This window comes from Eutrigla gurnardus (genome assembly GCF_963514095.1).
Source record: "Eutrigla gurnardus genome assembly, chromosome: 8".
Taxonomy (NCBI): Eukaryota; Metazoa; Chordata; class Actinopteri; order Perciformes; family Triglidae; genus Eutrigla; species Eutrigla gurnardus.
Genome location: NC_139922.1, coordinates 15,721,272 through 15,745,037, shown reverse-complemented (window position 1 = coordinate 15,745,037; position 23,766 = coordinate 15,721,272). Strand labels below are relative to the sequence as shown.

Here is a 23,766-nt window from a genome sequence, read left to right as displayed (position 1 = left end):
TGTTCTCACTGCTCTTTCAATTTAGGGAGAGGAAAGACGAGACAAAAAGTGTAGACATTTTATTTTCACGTGTCATGCGTCGGCACCGTCCCACCTGCTATCTTGGGGATGGTAATCTGGTGGCTGCTGCTGCCCTCCCCGCCCTCGCTGAAGGGTTTAATCTGGATAACGTAGTCCCGGTTGACCGGCAGCGATAACTCCAAGGAGGTGGTGTTGGTCTCCACCACGCTGGGGCGGCTGTGTTTGTCCTGGCTGTACATAACCTGCAGGAAGCAAGCCAGGTAAAGATGATGAAGTCACTCGAGAAACAATGCATCATGGGACTGGTTTCAGAGTGTCCTTGTTGATACACTGAGGGAAAATCTAAGTTTGCGCTCGTGTTTCTTTCAGACAGCTCCGTGAGATGTAATGTGCCGCCTGTGAAACTAACAAAGATGAATATCGCTGTGTAAAAGCTGCACGTGGCTGTGATGGACCGCCACAGGAAAGGGATGCAGTAGAGATAAGGGCAGTGGAGACATACATCAATGGGAGTTGGATGCATCTGCCCATTTTACTAAACAGTCAGTCCCGCTCTCTGGAAAATAATGTGCAGTGACTGCTGGTGACTAAGATCACGATTCCACCGTTTGATATTCGAGAACGCAGGAGACCGCAAACGAATGTCTGAACTTTATTTTTTAGATTGATAAAGCCAAACGGCACTTCAGAAGGATTCGTAACCTTAAATGTGATTTCTGAAATATCAATTTAAATGTGTATCATGCATCACATTCTGGAAGGACTGGTAACACGTATAGAGTAGCGTTAGTGGAACGACTGCCAGCTTGATAAAGCAGAAGTCGTGGATGAAATGTAATGGCAAAAATGATGGGATGTGGGTGTTACGGTTATTTTAAGGAGATCACGAAATGCGTGGATGACTTTGAAATTAAATGAATATGAAGCAACGCATCACACTGACCCGACCTCGGTACGTTAGAACACGGCTTGCTGCTCCTCCAAATTAAATGCAGTTGACTCTACTGTGTGGAGTTTAGATGCTTCCTCACTTATCAGCAAAATCAGTGTTTATGAATGATTTAAAGGTGGAAAAGGAAAGAAGCCCATGTTCATAAATGAGTCAAAAGTGGAAAAAGTAAATGGAGTGAGCGACAGTCCGTCATTCTCCGTTATGTTACAATCTATAAAACCATTCATTCGTCGAGCTGCAGAGAGGTGTAACGCTCTCTACTTACCTTATATCCCGTGACTTCTGACTCGTTCTCCAGAGCGTGGACTTGGTCCCACCTCAGGATGACTTTGGAGTTGGAGGTGTTCCACATGATTTTGACCGGGACTTGGCTGGGTGCTGGAGGAGGGCGAGGAGGGGCGTGGGAGAAGGAGAGGAAGAGGAGGGAGAAATAAACAGAATCAAGTCAGCTTGAGAAGGATTTGTCATCATGAGTTCATCGCCCCACTGTGAGGAGTGAGCTGTGACTCTAGCTGTTTAAGGGCTGGTGGAGGACGGGTAAGAAGAGACATGTGGGTATAAAGTGCATGTCATATATTATTAGCCTGTATGAACACGCTTTGATGGGTGGGCCTCTCTTTTCTTTCAATCTTGTGTTTTGTCTCTGCTCCTTGACATGCAGGTGATATATAGCAATAAAAGTGAGAAACCATATAAAGGATAGAGTTAAAGGGAATCTATCAGCATAAAAACATCCTTTTCCAGGGAAAATGTCTGGCCTGTCTGTCAGATCTCAGTGTGGTCCTGAATTAAATTGGTGTTTAAATTTGTTCCCCAGCGTCACACTATTCATGTAAGGTGAAGATCCCAATGTGGGGTGAGACAGTGGCATACGACATGTAACAACAGTCCCAGGGCCGCAACTCAACCCACGGGCAAGGCACTTCAAGAGGATATATTATGCTGCTTCTCCGATGTGAACTTTATTTCAGGTTACTACTACACTCAACAAAAATATAAACGCAACACTTTTGTTTTTGCTCCCATTTTTCATGAGATGGACTTAAAGATCTAAAATTCATTCCAGATACACAATATTACCATTTCTCTCAAACATTGTTCACAAATCAGTCTAAATGTGTGATAGTGAGCACTTCTGCTTTGCTGAGATAATCCATCCTCACAGGTGTGCCACATCAAGATGCTGATCTGACATCATGATTAGTGCACAGGTGTGCCTTAGACTGTCCACAATAAAAGGCCACCCTGAAATGTGCATTTTTTCGCTTTATTGGGGGTCTGGGGACTCAGAACCAGTCAGTATCTGGTGTGACCACCATTTGCCTCATGCAGTGCAACACATCTTCTTCGCATAGAGTTTATCAGATGGTCAATTGTGGCCTGTGGAATGTTGGTCCACTCCTCTTCAATGGCTGTGCGAAGTTGCTGGATATTAGTGGGAACTGGTACACGCTGTCGTATACGCCGGTCAAGCACATCCCAAACATGCTCAATGGGTGACATGTCCGGTGAGTATGCTGGCCATGCAAGAACTGGGACATTTTCAGCTTCCAAGAATTGTGTACAGATCCTTGCAACATGGGGCCGTGCATTATCTTGCTGAAACATGAGGTGATGTTCATGGATGTATGGCACAACAATGGGCCTCAGGATCTCATCACGGTATCTCTGTGCATTCAAAATGCCATCAATAAAATGCACCTGTGTTCTTCGTCCATAACAGATGCCTGCCCATACCATAACCCCACCACCACCATGGGCCACTCGATCCACAACATTGACATCAGCAAAGCGCTCACCCACACGACGCCACACACGCTGTCTGCCATCTGCCCTGAACAATGTAAACCGAGATTCATCCGTGAAGAGAACAGACGCCATCGAATGTGAGCATTTGCCCACTCAAGTCTGTTACGGCGACGAGCTGGAGTCAGGTCAAGACCCCGATGAGGACGACGAGCATGCAGTTGAGCTTCCCTGAGACGGTTTCTGACAGTTTGTGCAGAAATTGTTTGGTTATGCAAACCAATTGTTTCAGCAGCTGTCTGAGTGGCTGGTCTCAGACGATCTTGGAGGTGAACCTGCTGGATGTGGAGGTCCTGGGCTGGTGTGGTTACACGTGGTCTGCGGTTGTGAGGCCGGTTGGATGTACTGCCATATTCTCTGAAACGCCTTTGGAGACGGCTTATGGTGGAGAAATGAACATTCAATGCACGAGCAACAGATCTGGTTGACATTCCTGCTGTCAGCATGCCAATTGCACGCTCCCTCAATGCTTGTGGCATCTGTGGCATTTTGCTGTGAGACAAAACTGCACATTTCAGAGTGGCCTTTTATTGTGGGCAGTATAAGGTACACCTGTGCACTAATCATGATGTCAGATCAGCATCTTGATGTGGCACACCTGTGAGGTGGGATGGATTATCTCAGCAAAGCAGAAGTGCTCACTATCACACATTTAGACAGATTTGTGAACAATGTTTGAGAGAAATGGTAATATTGTGTATCTGGAATGAATTTTAGATCTTTAAGTCCATCTCATGAAAAATGGGAGCAAAAACAAAAGTGTTGCGTTTATATTTTTGTTGAGTGTAGTTTCCATACTTTAATGCTAAAAAAACTGAAACACTCTCTGAAACACTGAGCTCCTGCCCCGCCCTCCCCAAAAAGCCCAGGATGCCCTGATTGGTCAGCTGGTCCACTGTTGTGTTTGTCAGAAATGTCACGCCTCCGACTCCAATAAGTGGAACATTACTGCTGAAATTAAATGTACCAAATGGATCGTGCAACCTTAGCATTTAGCAAGGAATACCATGCATAACAAGGACAGTCAGTCCCAGTATGACGTTGAGAGTGCTTACGTGGTTTCTTGGTTGTGACATTGACTACGATGCTCTGTGGTCCCACTCCAGCGCTGTTATACGCCCGCAGGGAGATGTAATAGGTAGAGCTGCCCTCCAGGTCCCTGATGAGTACTGAGGTTTTATTCCCCACTGTCCTGATCACGCTGGCCGTGTCCTGCTTCTTCCTCTCACCCCAGTAATGCAACTAAAAACACAGCAAAATACATAACTTATACTCTATCGGTCTCCATCCGATTAGTTAATACACCATCTGTAACTGCACTACTGTGGGCATGAACCCTGGAGGGCGTCATCATGCTCATATACTGGAGTTACTGAGTAATTATATACCGTAGACAACGATACAAAAAGGTCATCACATAGTTATCCTAGATATAATGCCACTAGCTGTTGGCACTGTCCACTACATGTATTTAATTCCAATTGTGTGGGCATGTGTTAGTTTGACCTCGTATCCCAGGATGCGTCTGCGGTTGTTGCTCCAGGCTAGCGGCTTCCAGGTGACCTCTACCTCGGACGCTGATACACTCTTCGCCCTTAACCTCCCTGGAGCTCTGCTGGGCTCTGAAAGGCACACGGGAAGGTCAGGACAAGGAGGAGGACACGGACTCACTACACCCACGTCTTAGGAATGACTTTACTGCAGCTTCATCCGATCTATCCAGAGCACTTTGTCAGGAGGAGTGAGCGCTCCAACATGAAATCCCGGAACGTCCAATCACAAATTTCTCTGTTACATTACATGAATAAACACGTAATTAGTTTAGTTTAATTTGGGAAAAAAAATCAATAAACAGTTTGCCAGGCACACATCTGATCTACTCCATCAGTCTGTGTGAGTGTAGTTTGATCAGGTAAGCTTTACAGCGCCGTCTCAACAGCTGCAAACAACTCCATCTGTGACCAAATGTCATTTCAAATAGCGTTGAAGCCCAGTTGGTGCATTTAAATGCGTAACCAGTTTTCACTTTTTTTGCGTCTTCAGTTTAAGTGACAGTTATTAGACTTTAACTAATCTGATCTGTAATTACTGTAAGTGTTGCACACATGCTTTGCTCTTCAGTTATAACACACACCTTCCTCTGCTGAGTAGATGGTTGTCACTGCACTGAAAGGGCCCTCTCCCTTGTTGTTGTAAACCCCGACTTTGACCTGGTAAGGGGTGAAGGGAGGGATGCTCTCATTCTTGAAGACGTATCTGGAGGCGTCCGGGGATGTGACGGCGGCCTGCATCCAGCCCTGCGCCCCAAGTGGGCGGAAAGCCACCACGTAGCCAAAGCCTGGGCCGCTCTGCATCTCCTCAGGAACAGGCTAAGAAGGTATGAGTCAGAGGGATGAGTCAAGATGACTGATCTTAAAGATATTGCATTAATACTGAAAATAAAATGCAGCTATGCAGCTATGCAGCTATCTTGTACGTCTCGTTATGTGGTTTTATACTCAGAAATACAACTCTGGCTTCTTCCGGCAGTGCAAAGACAGATCAGATTATATGCAGATTAGGTTAATTGATGAGTTGTAGGTGTGAATGTGAGTGTAAATGGCTGTCTGTTGCTATATGACTCTATATGTCACATTAATTCACTCAAACGTTTACCTCCCAAGTGATGACCAGCTCTGAACGTCCTCCGCCGCCGCCATTCACTCTGGCGGGAGTCACCCTGGGAACTAACGGACCAATCACAGTGTTAGAAGGGCCCGTTTGGATATTCCAGTATCTGCTTTTTACATTGGCCAAAAAAATGCTTTTCAATATGTAACACAGTGGACACAGCAAAATCAAAACCATGTTAACTGCTCTGCACTCGGTTAGAGGGTCTTTTTTATTGGTTGTTCATTATGATTTTATGTTTATCCATATAAATATTGTGTAAATAAAAGTACTTATCTATGCATATGTACACATAGGTGCATGTTCTTGCAGTAATGTATTAAAATGATATACACATTTAGGATGGGTGATTTAATTGCATTTTTTAAATCTAAATCTCTTTTTAATCCACCCCTTTGACTAGATTTAATTAATGTTGGTTCTGAACCAAAGATACTGTATCTATTAGTATTTTCTATGTGCTGCTCTACACACACACACACACACACACACACACACACACACAGGATGAAACTGTCTGACTGAAGCTACAAGGCATCAACCGAAAATTCTCTTCAATTCCTGGGTGCCATAAAATTCTTTGAAGGGATCTGATTGCAGTCCTGTGCATCATTCTGCAAACAATGCATGCCACCGTTGGCAGCAGAAGAAATGTAGGGAGCCTTCTGATACGTACGCATTTCTTTGGTGCGGGTCTTCTTGGAGGGTTTGCTGGGCTCGCCGGTTCCTATGCTGTTGGTTGCCAGGACTCTGAACTCGTACTCCACCCAGGGACTCAAGTCAGCAACAGTCGATGACAGCTGCTTCCCCCCGAGCAGCTCGGGAACTGAGAGACATCACAGAAATAACCTTTCATCAAAACCCTGCAAGATCTGCCACTGAAAATTAGCCAAGCCGAAGATGTGTTATTTACTGTCACTTCATGTGTGGTGTTTTATCCACTGACTTCACATTCGCACAACCTACACTTAGACTGTCAGATAAAGCCAGCGTACCCGTGGTAACGGCCTGCCACCCGAGAGAGAAGGGCGTCCTGGCCTGGATGGTGTAGCTGTCGATAGGGCTGTGGTTGTCCAACCCGGATCCCCAGGACAGAGCGGCGGTGGTCTCCGTCATCTCAGTCACCTGACAGTCCACGGGGGGGCTTGGGGGACCTGAAAGGATTATTAGTCTCAGGTCATTCACATGGGAATATATGAACCATAGAGATTAATGAAGAGAAGAGGCACGAGAACGGAGCCATAGAATCGGTGTGGAAGAAGAAAACAAAAGCTGAGCAAACAGCACAATTTAAAGCTGTTTTTAGGAAATAAACTAGAAATAAACTAATAATACACTAGAATTATGGCCTCGCATTTTTGAGCGTCCGCCAACCGGGCAAGTCGCAAGTCCATCCATGCCTGTTCAAAGTGTCATCACTTAATCATTTTATCCTATTAGACGTTATATAATCCCATTATTGTCATAATTGACAAATCAATTCTTGAGTTAGGACAAGAAAAACGTTCACAATGACTTTGACCTTTGACCGCCAAATGCTAATCAGTTCATCCTTGAGTCCAGGTGGACGATCACGCTAAGTATGGACAGATGGACAACCCCAAAAATAATCCATCCGGCTAACGGCGATCTCATATGTAAGCTGCGATGAGGAGTCATACGTATATTGTTCAGACACCAAAAAGGACCCAATGGCAGGTGTTGGAGGGGGGATCTTATTGTACAACTGCATCACAATGCATGGTGATCCCTATATGGGCATCATATCATGCTATATTTATATATCCCGCTTCTTCTCATTCTTTGATTAACTTCGTTGTTTGGTCTGCTCTGCTAGGAGACTGCTGCCATGAAGTCAGCTATAGTTATTGTGTTTACATGCTTTCATTTCCTATGGAAGATGGGGACATTGTTGGCGGGCAGAGAGGCTTCGCTAAATGTAGCTACAGTGTGTGTGTGTGTGTTTGTGTGCGTGTGTGTGTGTGTGTGTGTGTGTGTGTGTGTGTAAACGCCGTCGTTGTGCCACAGCTTCTTAACACAGCTCAACAAATCTGACTTCAACGTGAGATGCTTCGTGAAGATGGAGTTTGAGGGACATCCTTACCTCTGACCACCACATCGGTGGCTATAGACACACTGTCCACCTTGGTCTGGACGGCACACGTATATTTCCCAGCATGCCTCAGCTGAATGTTCCGGATCATGATGTCACCAGCTGAGCGCTGTAAAGATAAACAGTAAAATGCTCCGAAACGAACTATAAAGAACTGCAGAATAAAAGAGTGTGTATTCACTTTGATACATTGTGGAAGAGAAAGGTAAAACCCAAGTCCAGGGACATGCTAAATGAATGAGTCAAGGTATTCACCATCATTTATGAGGACGGCTCTTTGTGGGGATTTAAAAAGCTTCTTTCAGCTTTACCCTTTTGATTCCTTCTGATTCAATTCCATCTACAGGCAACCATTCAATGCCGAATGCATTATTAGCTTTGAACTTTATAAAGTTACAGCTATTGGCGAGTTGACGTCTTATCTATGAAAGTAAGAGACCGGGAAACAATGTGAGACTCCATAATTACTTTGATGTATAATGAGGGACATTTGTAAAGATACAAATTCACTCTTTGAAACTCCCTGCCATCACTAAAATCACCGGGGATGGAACGGGTCATGTATCCTCCACTTTGGCAAATCATTTATACAGCATGTAAAAAAGAACGTTATGGCTTGCTTATTAAATCAGGTGTAAGACGTCCAATAAAATACAGTCGTCGTGTCGCGGGACATTTAGACGTAACATTTAAAGGCAAATTGCATTATAGGTTGCATCTGTATCTACAAGGCAGAGCAATTGCTTTATGTAAAGGCTGACTTGATGTGATTTATGGGGTGCTGGGTTACACAAATAATTACACAAATTGACTGCATTTCACTTCACCCTTTTGCCTCCCTTGATATATTTAAAGGAAAGTAGTCCGCATGTTATTTCTGTTGGAAAGTATGTCAGTTTCTGAAATGCACATTTTGTCAGGACGGACAGCATGAGTCCCATCATTTTATCAATCACAGCGCTTGCAACAGCGGGACAGCAGCTCTGGCAGAGCCAGGAAGGCCGACAACTTCCAAGGAGCTGTTTTTTTTGGAGCTGCAAAATACTATAAACAAGATGTTGCTGTTCATATATCACACCCTTTTTATTTTGTTCAACACTTGTCTTTTTTCTACCAGCAGACTTAAATGATGTCATAACAGGGGTTTTATCCATTACTACTGTCATTAATTCACTAGTAAAATTGATAATAACATTAGCCCATACTATATAATTGGGTCAAATCTGTTTCCATTTCTTAATCAGGGTATAATATTACAACCTTTGGGTATTATGACGACTCATTTAGCTACTTCCATCCATCCATTTTCTACCGCTTATCCTGTATTGAGGGTCGCGGGGGGGCTGGAGCCGATCCCAGCTGTCATTGGGCGAAGGCAGGGTACACCCTGGACAGGACGCCAGTCTATCGCAGGGCCGACATGTAGAGACAAACAACCATTCACGCTCACATTCACACCTACGGGCAATTTAGAGTCATCAATTAACCTATCCCCATCCTGCATGTCTTTGGACTGTGGGAGGAAGCCGGAGAACCCGGAGAGAACCCACGCTTACACGGGGAGAACATGCAAACTCCACACAGAAGGAACCCGGGCCGACCCGGGGATCGAACCCAGGACCCTCTTGCTGTGAGGCGAGAGTGCTACCCACTACACCACCGTGCAGCCCTCATTTAGCTACTTAAAATATATATTCTTCAGTTCTCTGGATCTAAGATCAGATCTTATTACTAACAGATATCTGAACATTTAGAAATACCACAAAGAGAGAGCAGGACTTAGATATTACAGTAGCTACACTGATAATGCCTGAACCTTACATATAAGCCAAGGACTCACTGCTATTATATGTTACAAGCTTTAATCTCCTAGCAGACTAACAATAGTGACAAGCACATCATAGTCTGCACCAAAACCATAATATCTGAACAAGGTTGTGCTTCTTACAAAAAGTTGAAATAATATGACCATTCACTATTACTTTCCCAACCACAACATGTCGACTTGCTGGTGTGGAGAAGTCAAAGGTGTAAATGGCGGCAGAGCTTCATGCATTTATGCAGCTCTTGTTGTTATTATCGTGTCGGATTAAAAACGAAACAAAAAAAGGCAACAAAACCAAAAAACCAAGGTGATAAACACGCACAGACCTCATGATTGCCTTTTCTAATTAAATGAGAAAATATATTTGGTGTTTGATGATCAAATGTATTGCATGGCTGCGCGTTGCATAATGAATTGCTTGGTTGCTTCCTCAGTCAATGAACGAGGTGTTATTAACAAGCGCAACAGGCAAACATGGAGCCCTCTTGTTCGTCTCATCCGTGTGATTCATCATCAACGAGCATTCAATACTTTGGCCCTTAAAAGCTTACGATGACATCCAGCTGTAGTGGAATGAGACGTAAATGTGTTAATAATAGTTTCAATGGAGTTACAATAGATGATCACCTTACGAGTCCCTTTTAACCCGGGGTGTCAAACATATGGCCTGAGGGCCAGAACCGGCACGATTAAAGGTTCAATGATGCAAAGTATGAGAATTTTCTGTAAACATGCACTGCTGTTCCTTTTGTCCACTGGGGGTCACGCAGGTGCTGAAGTACAGGCTCCGTGACACCATCAGAGGCTATACTGTTGATGCAGGAGCCACTTGTGAAAAATGTCAAAAAGGTTTCCTCACAGTTAAATGAGCAGCCACGAAGCTTGGTGTGTTCACAGCACCTTTCAGTCTTTCAGCCACTATCAGACTCATCATGGCCAAAAATACTGAACAGGTTTGAGGAAACCACAGTCTTTTTTTAGTCGTAACCAAGAGATGAGGCTGTATTTTAATCAATAATAGAAAGTGGGTACGTGGAGAGTGACGTTTTTATAAAGTATTGTAAAGAGTTTCACTAGTCTATATATACTTTATATCTACTATATGGCGTTACTTAAGCCTTTTAACCTTTTCGCATCCGCCCTTGAGTGCCAAGAAAGGCACCTTTAAATAAAATGTATTATATATTATTAACAACAACAACAATAACAATAACAATTCTATTTCTTCAAATTGTATATAAAAATCCAATGTCTTTCCCTTCCTGGACAACACAATGTGATGTGTGCTATCAGCTAATATCAACCCGTTTCTATTGTATCAATACATCCATCCATCAACCAATCTGCAACTACATACGTTTTGAGAAGGTCACGATATAATCTTCCGAGCGATCAAATCAAATCCCATCGAACAGAAAGTCCCGGCTGCCTCCCTGGTTCCCTCAGAAGTATGTCACAGTACGGATTCTACACACTCCTGAAATGCCAATCCAGCTCCACTTTAAGTGGTAAACTCATAAGCACAGTCACCACATTTAAGTGGGAACAGATTGTCAAGAGCGTATAGAAGTATGTTGTTGTTGTGAAATGTTACTTGGCCAACACAAGAGTCTGGTGCTTCAAATACACGTTGTAGTTCCGGCATAACGAATTAAAGGTAATCAGCATATTTCCTTCATGTCTTCCCTTGAAGACGGACGCACGGAGCACCCGAAGGCATCGTTCCTTGCACTTACCCCGCCAACTTTCTCAAAATACGCCCAGTGGCTTCCGAAGTGGATGAGCTGCTCGTTGAAGAACCAGGTGAACTTGAGGTCCAGCGTGGGGTCGTGAGCCACCTGGCAGGGCAGCACGATGCTCTCGCCCACGGTCACGTCCAGATGACCCGCTGGACTGGTGATTGCTGTTGGCTCTGTAAAGAGGGCGTGTTATCAGAGTGGATATACCTGCTGTATGCATCCTAATACACTTCCCTCAGCTAGCTTGTTTTCTACTTCTCTCTGCTCCCTGAACATTCAGAAATAATTGCAAAAACACATCCTGCCCTTTGTCAAACCCTGTCCTGGGTGTTAAATAAACAAGAGAAATGACTTTTTCCGTCTGCCGGCGAGCGTATATTGCATCCCTTTCTTTGAGTTTCATAAATCAGAGCATGAGTCTGATAAATCGCTGAATAGAGTCACACTCAACAAACAAAAGGGGAACAACTCCACCATTACGACCGGTCATATCCAAGTCTGTAATTTGGCTGTTTGGTGCCGAGACAAAAAGACATCCCATTTCATCCTCAGCGCGGTGTGCATCAACATAATCTTTGCTCTGTCACGGCCGGATGTCTCATTCGACAGTATAGCGGAGAAGCCCATAGGTGCACTGTGAATTATGCATGCATGTCATAAGCAACTAATGGACAGGCAAGCCGATGCAGCATGTCAGAGGGAGTAAAGGTCTATATTCGGCTCTGTCAAAACAAGCAAGCTTGTTTATCTCGCGCCCCCTGAGGAGAAGCGACCGGTCATGGCGGTGCATTCCAGGTGAGTCTGACGGGGAAGTTTGGCACCAGATGCACAACGAGAAGGGCAAAACTTTTTCTGCCTCCGATTGCTAAGCTGTCACGCTCATTTCCTTTTATGACTGGGAGGTAAATCACAAATTGGCTCCCTCCCTTCAGTGGATGCCATGCGTGGCAGTTCTCATTCTGTAACGCTACGGAACGACAATATACTTCAAACAGCCATAAAGAGCTGTTTTATTGTATAGATACATGCCGGATTTTAATTTTTCAATTTATATTAGCATAGGGGATGGCTGGGAAGTGTTGGTATGGCCGACTATTTAAAATATATCACAAATGGATTTATAATTAAATTGTAAAAAGTACGAAATTGAATTGATTTGTGATTAAATATTGTCATCAATAATTTTGCTAATTTAATTTAATAATTTGGTTGATTGGCAATTTACTTTTCCATTAACGAGCACAGATATCAAAACATTTCTTGTCAAATCAAATTGTCAAATTGTATTGAGAATGTCCTGCTTTTCTCTGTTTTATCATAAGTGGTTTTGAAATGTTTAACAAAACAAGATGTTACATCGACGGTCCATCAAGGAATTGAAAAGATCATCTTTTGCAGAAATCAATCATTTTAATTATCTTTAGTTGATTAAAGGCATGTATACTTATTGTCAAATAAGTTTCCTTTCTGCATTATAACATGATTATACAATGTAGGTGACTAGATTAAACTCACAGTGAGTAATATTTTAGGAGATACCTTTTCTGTTTTTAAAATCTTCAGTGTCTTGAATTTGAGTTTGAGTACAGTATTTGAATAAATGTATAATTTGCCTTCCACCTCTGACCAGAATAATCAATACACACACACATGAATAAACAGTACACCGTCCAACATTATGGTAAATGTACAGTAATGCATCTTCACATGGAAGAAAGCAAAATTGCGCTTTTATACAAACCAATTTACAATTCAAAAAACCTGGGAAGAGGAATCACCAAAAGGCATTTTAATAGAGCGCTGTTGTTGACTCGGCTCTTTAGAAAGACCTAGAAAATCCATTGTACTGCAGAAGTGTGCGATTTAAATGGATTGAAATCTTAAACAACCCGAGCACGGCTACGAACCGCCGTGCAAAAAAGAAAAAAGAAAAGAAGGTATGAATTAAACATAAAGGCCCATGAATGCAATGAGCTTCACGTTTGGCTTCCTGCAGCCAATCAACTAATTGGACTGTATATCTGTCAGGTAACAAGAAGGTAGTCTTTACAGCGGCACTGCTTCATTTGTTGTTCATCAGGAGTGCAGCGAGGGTCAGTGTTCATTTTAAATGCGCCACCGGTTGATTGCGGGTCACAGCTCTTGTGCCGACTGCCACATAATTTGTTCTGTGCACTTCCAAAAATACTGACAGCCGTAAATGAGGTGGTCAACAAGGGCTCGATAATAACACCCGCTGCTCAAACGAATTATGTAAAAAGGTTTGAAACACGTAACAACTGCCTTTGCTAAAAAAAAAATACGTGACAGAAAGCAGACGAGCTGTTAATGTTTATGTAATTGTACTGTTCGGTATGAAGTGATTGTTTTTTTCTTTTTTGCAGCGTGGAAGCAATTTTTTCTAAGGAGATAGCTGTTGGGGGTAACAAACAATAATCAAGCAACATCTAGCTGACATTTACTGTCGACCAATCTGGACTGAAGTCAAGAAAATAATAGCTTACCTTTCACCAAAAGGCTGCCAGCACTGCTCGCTACTCCAAACTGGTTTCTGGCCACGCAAGTGTAGATTCCAGCGTCCATTTTACTGACATTGGAGATCCGTAGGCTGCCATTATCCAACACAGTAACTCTGCGGGTAAAAAGAGTATATATATATATATATATATATATATATATATATATATATATATATATATATATAAATATATCACCATTAAGCCAACTGCCAGTGCACCAATGTGGTGTTAATAGAGGAAGCTTGAGTGTCTGTCACTTCATAGACTCATAAAACATAGAAATCTATTCTAAATGAGCACGTCCGGTGTCCTAAAGCATTCGGACTTTAGCCTGGAGTTTATCCCAGAGAATTTTAATTGGCTCCCCGTGCTTTAGCATGACATAACATTTTTTTTTAAAAAAACTCAGTGTGAAGAGTTACAATTTGATTTCTCAGCACTCGTCGTTGATAAGATGAGAGCGGGATTTATGGGAGGAAAGTCTCATTTTGAGTTCAAGGGGATGTCAAGGGGGATTCTCAATCCTGAATGTTGGAGATTTATTCATACCGTATATAAGCGCATAAGTGTTCAGCAGACATAAATGCACTTAAATTTAATAGGGAGATTTCCATACAATTGGCATGTTAACTTGGAATGACTGGTTGTCACAAATGCTGTTTTTATGTGTAAAGGTAGTCTCCATTATAGTGTGTATCCAGCACTCCTGCATTCTACATGATGGTTGAGACACCTCGCCCTAAAAACATCCAAAAGTAGACCCTCTAGGGACTCTTATTTCATCTGTGGGTGTCATCAGTCAAGCTGGGCTGATTTCCTCCGAGAGAGAGAGACAGAGAGAGAGAGAGAGAGAGAGAGAGAGAGAGAGAGAGACAGAGAGAGTCCTGCTTCGCCAGCCAACAAAGTGCTTGAGTGACATAAAGCCAAATATGAAAGCTGACAACCAGACGTTGCTTAAATAAAGTGCATGCTGCCAGCCGATGTGTTTATGTTGCAGACTTATCTTATGTTTAGATTTCATCTGATAATTACTATTTCATCTCACAGCAACAATTAAATGGGCTTAATTTTCTCATTTCACTCACTCGTTCATATTTCACATTTAAAAAAGTCACAAACTACTTTTTAAGTACTGCTAGTTGAAAAGCCAAACTTTAGAAACGTTAATGGCCCCTGTTGAGCGTTTGAAGGGGAGTGAGTCCTTAAAAGCCTACCAGCGAGGCCTTGATTACAGCGTGTACAGAAAGCATGGGCACAAAGAACGACCTAGGAAAAATATATGACATTAATTTTTTCCCTTTTTAGTGCAGTTTCAACAGAGTCGCGGATAAAGGATAAAAGAAGGGAAACCATTGATGCGAAACTTGTTCGGTGAGATCCACACAGAATGAATGGCAGGGTCAGACTATTGAGGCACAAAAAGTTAAATAAATGATTTGATGCATTCAATTTACTGTAATGCCAAACCCTCGCTTTAGTGAGCAACTGGCCACATGCTGCACAGAGCGCTCCCTTATGAGATAAAAAGGATTTATTCATGCGACACAACCATTTATTTCAAACCCTTATTTCGTCAAAAAAGATCAGATATCAATAATATATAAATATTTATTTCCAATGCCTACTGCTCACATTTGATCCTTTTGTCTTTCCTGTTTTCAAAGCACAGAAAACACATTTTCCTTGTTCTCTCTCTCTTTTGATCTCTATAATTACTAGAGGTAATCTATCGCATCCATCCCTTTAAATTTCCGCTTCCTTCCTGCGTTCTCCTCCTGACTCGCATTCTCCCGGCGCTTCTATCACGCTGTGGATGCAGTAATCACTGCTTTCCCCTTATCTTGTTTTTCAAGGTAAACAATCTGAATTCAATACTGATTAAATATGCTTGTCTTGGCGAGGAAGTGGCAGCAGCGAGCTGTGCATCATCTAGCTGTATTTTCTCTGAAGAGTCTACTAAATCTAGCTGAGGTGTTAATGTGGCTTGTCTGTCATCCTGAAATGGGTTGTGACATACAGAAGAAAGGTCCTAACGCTAACAAAGACAATATTGTCCTTGATTTGTTGAAAACCTTTTATTTTGGCGAAAGCAATAGAGGAATTAGACAAGCATGAATAAGCTCCTCCCTCCCATCTCATTGACTTCTTGTGGTCTCTTGCTGATTTGATTAGCAAGCACAATTAAATGGTTCTGTAATGATAGAAATGTGCAAACTCTCCAGACAGCTGGGGTGATTATATAAGCCAAAGCAGATTTTCTCTAAACATCTCTAAACCTGCTGACGTAAAAAAGGAAATATAATAACTGAAGTACAGAACTAAAGTTTAGTGCTCTGACAGCAGACTTGAGAAAATAACAAAGTCGATAAAGGGTCAATCGCCCTCACTGATCATCATTGTGTATCTCCAGAGAATGTAAAGAAGAATAGAGGCAGAACAGCGTGGCTGTTACAGAGCTCGTCTCTCAGTCGTCACACTCATGTCGGGAATTTGCTCTGCCGAGATGTCCTGAAGCAACGCTGAGCCTCCATCAGCTCTGATCTCCCCAGAGGGGGCCAGGCATCGACACAAACTCCCTGGAGGGATCAATAAACCACCACACTGTTCAGAATACATTCCCCAAGACAGCTTGCTTGTTGAGCTAATAATTATTTTGGCCCAGTGTTATGAAAGACATTACTAGCAATAACCATCAATGCTCATGTACGGACACTTTAATATGTCATGATGAGAGACGGTTGTTGGACTTCTGATGCTACAGTTTAAAAGACAAAGGGAGGATATTTTGGATTTAAGTGTAATTTGTCAAAGAAAAAAACAAAAAAATGGGAAAATGCTTCTGGGAGAAATGTGTACAGCAAAATCCCGACCACATGGGACACCAAAGAAAATAATGACCTACTTGATAAATCCTCACCAGAAGCTCCCATCTTGTCTTCTAAACTGCACACAGTGTAATGGGCTTGAGCCAGTGTTGCAAACACAACTGGTTTGAAAGCAGGAGTCGAATGCTCCTTTTCTGAAAGAAGTCCCTTGAAGGCAGCCTTTCTCCCAAAATGATCAAAAATGACCTGCATCGCCTTAAAGGCTGGAAGAATTAAACTACATTAGCCTCTTCTGCAGCGGCCATTCCCCCGTAGAGCCTTGGGTATATTCTCCCGACTTAACTGAGGGCCTTCCTTTGTAATGGGCTATAACAAAGACTTATGGATATGAGATGTCGCAGGGATAAGACTCGCCATTAAACTGTGCAGCAGCCTATGTCAGGCTTCCTCCACACCAACGCTGAGAAGGGGGGACGGTGCAAGATAAAGACGTGGGGAGCGTTATCGCTCTGGAGTGCCTTCACTTTGTCCCCTTTTTCTCACAAAGGTCGCAATTAAGGTATTGGGGGGGATTTGTGGGGTACATTACACTGACATAGTAAACAAGCACTTTACCTCAACCTTATTGGCCGGTGTTAAAGTGAGCTACTGGCTGGAATCTAAAAGCCTGCTCTGCCTCTCTGTGGTGTAACAAAAACTACTAAGAGGCTGTAAATGAAAACCTTACTTTAGCCACTTAAGAGGGATTGCATGATTAACTCAGTATATTACCAGGAACTGTTTTTTTTTCTTCTTAACCATCTTAAACACAGTGGTTCAATCTAAAGGTAATATTCCAGAGAGCTTTTTCCTATATCCATTTTACAGATTCTGGCATCGGTCAGCAGTGAAATTTAATTAGGGTAAGCACTTCGTCGTTAACCTCATACCTCCCTGCTTAAGTGCACAGCAGCGCTGTTAAAGGGCTATCTTGTTATACATGCCGGGGTTATGAGCTGATATAGGTTTCACCGCGACATGATTTCATTAACTAATCAGATCCTGCCTTGTTCTTAGTTGATTTGTTCTCCCTATCATTGAAAACATTATCCCTGGAAGATTAGAAGGAATTATGGGTATTTTAGTCGAGCCAGTGGGATGGATTAGTGTTGTGCCATCGCTTTAATAGCATTGGTAGCGGCCCCATTTCCACGCGGAGGGAAGTAGATGCTAACGGGTCGGAGACAAGGGAATCGGTTTGTGAGAGATGCTGCAATGGTGTCAAAATCTAACATCTCGTATGCAGCTCACCCACTTCAGGGTAAGGCTGTAACGTTTAATATCAAATGAGAACTCTCACCTTTATGAGCGCGATTGATATTGCACATATGAATGCGTTTTCTTCTCAATGCTTAGGAGGACGACAAATCGGAGAGCTGGGTCTGGCATTTAGGGGCCGTTTGCAGCAGTTCGCCTCCAATAATAATAATACAAATAATAACACCTCTCTCCTGTAAGCGATGTGCCTCGGCCTGGCATCTGTACCAACAATTAGATGCCACCTTCGGTTTCACAAACATACTTTCTGACAGGGAGGAGGTGAGACATAACTAAAAGTTACTGCACTCCCACTGTGGCGGCGATGAATATCCCAGAGGTCGGGTGTGGAAAAGATGCTGAGCCAAGTGAACAATTAATCCCCTATCAAATGAGAAATCTGGACCCCCACTACGTGTGCCGGCAGGTACGCTTTGCCTCACGCTGCTACATTCCTGCTCCACATGAAGATGTTATCAAACGCTAAGTGGAAACGCATCATCGAGTGATTTGGGAGGATGTCTTTTATGCAATGAGAGATTATGGGAGCACGCGTGAAAGTTAACGCTTTACACACACTGCAAAAATGGAATTTCAAGAAAGTAAAAAAAACCTTGTATCAAGAAAATAAGTCTTATTTTTTGTCCAAAAAGAATATTAATCTTGTCAAGCAAGTTTTGCATTAGAACAAATATCTCATTTTAAGAAAGTATGCCTTACTTTTTCTTGATAAGATATTCCAGCTAATTTTGAGCTAGAATGAACCAGAAAAAGAGTATAAAAATGTTTTATGATCAAACCCAGCGGGGCACCAAGATTATTTGCCTTATTTTAAGAGTAAGACCATTTGCACAACATCTCAATTCAAGAATGCCATGAAACAAGGACAAAAGTTTTTATTATTAATATTTTCATTTTCATTACAGGACAGTTGCTTGGTGAGATTGAAAACCATATGGGATATTATGCTGCAAACCAGCTGCAACATGATGTTTAGTTGCTATGCTGCTACAATAACTGATGTATTATTATTTTGATAGTGAGGTTCAAATCAAAACTGGCTTTTCAATCTGTTTGATTATGATGGATCTGGAATGCAGAAGTGCCCTTTTTTTTTGGATGTTGAATTGAGCAATTGTATTGCAAAGTTAATAAAAAAATTAACTGGGGCGGTCGGTGGCGCAGTGGATGAGGCAGCCGCCCCATGTACGGAGGCTCAGCCGGTGGCGCAGTGGATAAGGCAGCCGCCCCATGTACGGAGGCTCAGCCTCGACGCGGAGATCAGTGGTTCGTCTCCCGGCCTGGCAATCTCCTTCGTGCATGTCTTCCCCCTCTATCTCCCCTTTCCACACTGTCTCTCTCATAATAAAAATAAAAAAGGCTTGCATGGTACTCCAGCCATAAAAAAAAAAAAAAAAACTGAGAAAGTTGTGGTATCTTGATTTAAGACATCACTTTTATATTTGTTATGCTGTTTTAAGAAATTATGTCTTATTTTAACTACTTTTATGCTCATTATCAATCCCAGATTAAGGTGTAATTTCTTAAATTAGTAAAGAGACTTAAATTCTAATTTTGAGTAATTTAATCTTGAATTAGTGTTTTTTTCATTGCTTGTTTTAGAAGAATTTGGATTAGTTTAAGATTTTCTGTCTAGTTTAAAGTCTCATTTTAGTCTTTCGGAGCTAAGAAATTTGGGCTTATTTTAAGAATTGCTTGTCAAGCAAAAAAAGCTTACCCCATTGGCAGATTTTTTTGCTTGATACAAGATAATTTGATTGAATATGAGAATATTTTACTTCTTTCTAGAAGGGCTGTTTTTGCAGTGCACAAAAAAACGTGGTCCTGACGGGGGAACAACGAAAAAGTGCCACAGCACATCAGGGCGTTATGGCTACCTCCAATTTAATCTCCTTGGATGTTGTGAGCTTGTGAGAACTGCAACAGTGCAAATATCATCAAATGGTGACATTTGGGGAAATGGAGACGTACGGTCTATTTCCTGTAATTGGCTGTTTGTGCAGTTGACTGTGCATTTGAAACCGAGAGAACATACGTCCAATTCGCTTCCAGCAATGGCCACAGATATGAAGGCCGTGCTGTTTGAAGCTGCAGTCCACCATCACTGCATCGCTCCCTGATCGCTGCCATGTGAGAAGAAAACACTACGAACTGATCAATCGCCAACTTTGCATCCTGCTGCTGCCTCGACCAACACAGTATCTTCAGGGAGGAATTGGTTCTCCTCGTCTCATTAACATTTGTTTTTCCCTTTCCTCCTCCTCTTCAAGAAACAGAGGCATTGATTGCCACTTAACCTGATTTCTAATAAAGCAAGGTGTTCGACTGGTTCCCCCGGTGTCACGACCGCTATTACACGAGAATGTATGTTGTTCAGCGGCTAGCCATTGATCAGTCCTTTTGGGGATTTCACCTGCCTCTTCCTCGTCTCAACGGTAGCCCGAATCATCTGCCTTGTGCTCTAATGACCCTCCAGGCCTCACACGCTGCTAATGAGCTGATGGATCAGTGAATCGATCCGAGCGCCGCTGCCCAGGAACGGCCAATTACCTCAAGTAAACAGCGCAGAAACCGTCTCTGAGCACGGCCGGTGAAAGAAAAGGACAATGGAGTTGAAAGGAAGGAACGCGGATGACAAGGGTGGAAAAGTGGTGGAGTGCTGGAAACGTGTTACGCAATTCAAATTGCATTGTGTCACACTGTGGTTCTGTTCTTTTCAGTTTGTCACCATGAATACAGAGTAGGGGGAAAAATGAAACAACGATCGATGAAATAGAATTCTGCAAGTAAAGCAGACAACCTAACCGATTGCGGAAAGAAACCGGGTACCTGTGGCTCTCTCGCAGGGCCTCCTTCCCCTTCCTCCAAGAGATCACACCCCGAGGGGACATCCTGGGCTTGCATTCGATCAGGACGTCGCCACCCTGTCGGGCCAGGGTTTGGCCCTTCAACGGGTTCTGGGAGAAATCTGGAGCGATGGCTGAAAGAAAAGAATGGAAGTATTGCGAGGAAGAAGAAGACAAAGAGAAAGCAGAGCGGAGGTTTGATTTACTGTAGGAGGAGACAGAGGAGCAAAGAGGATGGAGGGAAATTAGACTGGAGGAATATCCTCAAAACATGCAGGTCACTCCATCCATCAGGCAGGTCGCTTCTTTTCTTTCTGCACACGTACACACTCGGTTGCACACATACACAAATAACGCTACATCATTTTTAAGAAGACAGTTAGATGAAACCCCCCGCCCCCCCCCTATGAATTTTCCTTAGGTGGACGTTTTGCATTAAGAATTAAGCCGTGGGGCTTCCAAGCAAAAAGGAGAGAATGTAAAACAAGACGGAGGCTTTGTTGCTGCTCTTTTAGGCCTTAATTACTAAGGCGCCGTCGTCGGGAGCTGTTTTGTATGCGCGCCGAGTCAGCAGAAAGCTCTTCAAAGTGAACACACAGCCTGGCGCCAGTGACACGGCTGAGCACCTGCCAACGCACGCAGGTGCGTGTGCACACGCAGCGACACACGCCGTACACTCGGAGCCGCGCGCGCGCCGCGTCTCGCAATTATTTTTTGACAGTGTGAAATGCCGGCGTTTTCCTCTAACAACACAGCAGACATTTGTCATACTCGCCTCGCGTCTCATTAACACATGGGTGGAATTTATATGAACTCGTATCTGAAAGCCTTAAATAGTTGGAGGAGCGGGGGTTTCAATAAAATCTGCTCACCCTCATGTATATTAAATGAATGAAGCAAGGCACTGCAACATTCAAACACATGGTCTAGTTTGTAGGGGGGCCGTCTGTGTATCAGAATAACCAGCTATTCTTTTTGAGTCATGTTTTGTAATTATGATTAAGAGAGCTGAGATATAACAATGGTGGTATAGAAAGGGATGAAAGTTAGAATAGCTAAGGAACAATGTGAATAATGGCAATACTAAAGGTATCAAAGTCTAGCAGATTAGTTTATTAGTCAATAGACAAAACAATTAACAAGAATTTTCACATTTCATGATATGATATCAGGTCAAACAGTCAGTAGATCAGGCCTCTTGAGTAACTATTGCTTTTGTTTGTTTTGAAAATTGTACTTTGGATTTGGGACTTCTGCTGTTGTGTCACCTTGGTCTCTGACAATTTGTAATGGGCCTTTTTCCCACCATTTGTAATAGTTAATTATTAGTTGCAAAAGAAGTTGTTTCGATTTTGAGAAAAGGGGAAGTTTATTTTTCACTATTTTCTGTTATTTCATGGACTGGACAATTAATTGATTAATCTCGACAAAAATCGGCACATTAATCAATAATTGAAATGATTGTTACTTGCAGCCCGAGTGCAGTAATCATTAATATGGTCACATCATTCTTTATCCAGTCATTTCTCATAATATATGGTCAGTTTTACACCTAGAGTTATTAAAAACCTGCTCAGAGGCTCCGTGACTTCTGCAGCTTCAAGCCTGCCTGCATGTACAGTGACTTTGTGTCCAGCTGCCAATCAGAGTTATGCATATTTCTAAACCCAACCATGAAAAGCTGCTGTGTCAGGATTCTGGGGAGGCTTTGACAGACTTCTAGTACATGCCATTATGTCAAACCACCACAGCAAAGTGCTGGAAGTGCTTATTCTGGGATATACATTTACCGGGTCGCATGAAACACCTCAAAGCCAGTTGCCAAGGAAATTAAGTTTCCACCCAACTCTCCTTGATTAGATAGTTAAGCTCAGGTATCTTGGCATTTCTTGTTATACCTGTTGTCAAGCCTGAAAGATCTAAAATAAACGATCAACACAGAACTTTTCAGTATAATTGCAATATATTACTGTAAATCATGTTGTTCTCACACCACGACTTAATATGTTTACCTTGTGAATGTTTTGTGCTATTGGTGGATTTATTTGTGAATGTATTTCTTTCCTTTTTCAATTAAATTTTATTTTTTTAAAGGACTCCTGGGGATGCTACTGTGATATCAAATAAACTAAGACAAACAAACAGTGGTGACATTTGCTTTTGAATATAACTTCCCCTGTGAGTTATCTAAAATGTTACATGAAGTTAATCTTCCATAATTACATTGCTTCTAGTTAGCAATATGCGAAATATGGGAATTTCACCGAGACCCAAGATTTTGAGCTGCCGTTCTAGAAATATGTAGTGTGACAACAATAGTGTTAAATTAGAACGAGATGTTATCAAAATCCTATAAATCAATAGTTTACAGCAAATTATAATGTGAAGTGAAATTGAATGATTATTAGAAACAATGAGTGAATAAACAGTTTCCTTCCATCACAGTCAAAACAGCCAGCTGGCATTAAATGTCTCCAGTCGAGATCAAATTAGAAAATAAAATGATAGATCAAACGTCAACAGCACACACACACACACACACACACATACCCACACACACACACACACACACACACACACACACACACACACACACATGCACACAAACACACACACGCCCATAAAACCAGCACAACAGCACTGGGACAAGCAGGCTATTTTATTCACTTGAACAATACCACATTAAACTGTGTGTAAAGTGTTGCTCTGACCGCCTGCTGATCTCGGGGCACACAGCACTCATTGCTCCCCCAGCAAACTTGATTATGAGTGCAGAACTCGGGTGCACTTTTGGGCAAACTGTTGGCAAAAGAACTGTACACACCAACACTTTTCCCTTAGTCTGCTCAACGCGGAAGCAAAACTGGGAAACAAACTTTGTTTTTTATGTGCTCGGCTTGAATTTGACCTTCAGCTGTACTACACAGCCTTTTTTTTTGTGTGCAAACTGAGAAAAAGGGTTTGGATAATGATTTTGGTTGTTATTCTGCTAATATGACTGTGGGTGTGAAAGTCTCATATGACAACCTTTAATTATAGCGCCCCCATCAGGCTGACGCGTGGCATCTAACAGTGATTTAAGACACTGCATGAGAACAACTCCAGTGAGCATCTTGAGAGGGATCAACAATGC

At 42.5% G+C, this 23,766-nt stretch overlaps 1 protein-coding gene across 2 annotated transcripts in view; it reads right to left on the bottom strand.

Annotated features, from left to right (window-relative positions):
* The window catches only part of cntn3a.1 (contactin 3a, tandem duplicate 1), an 81,043-nt gene that overhangs the window by 2,000 nt on the left and 55,277 nt on the right, over positions 1 to 23,766 (bottom strand). For both annotated transcript variants that reach the window (XM_084014846.1, XM_084014845.1), the window contains exons 11-22: positions 20,617 to 20,767; positions 13,631 to 13,758; positions 11,124 to 11,299; positions 7,554 to 7,671; positions 6,445 to 6,603; positions 6,126 to 6,275; positions 5,435 to 5,505; positions 4,914 to 5,148; positions 4,286 to 4,401; positions 3,835 to 4,021; positions 1,239 to 1,351; positions 95 to 263 (exon numbers count right to left, since the gene is read on the bottom strand). In XM_084014846.1, the coding sequence (XP_083870972.1) occupies positions 95 to 263; positions 1,239 to 1,351; positions 3,835 to 4,021; positions 4,286 to 4,401; positions 4,914 to 5,148; positions 5,435 to 5,505; positions 6,126 to 6,275; positions 6,445 to 6,603; positions 7,554 to 7,671; positions 11,124 to 11,299; positions 13,631 to 13,758; positions 20,617 to 20,767 (1,773 nt within the window). The remainder of the gene's footprint in view (positions 1 to 94; positions 264 to 1,238; positions 1,352 to 3,834; positions 4,022 to 4,285; positions 4,402 to 4,913; positions 5,149 to 5,434; positions 5,506 to 6,125; positions 6,276 to 6,444; positions 6,604 to 7,553; positions 7,672 to 11,123; positions 11,300 to 13,630; positions 13,759 to 20,616; positions 20,768 to 23,766) is intronic.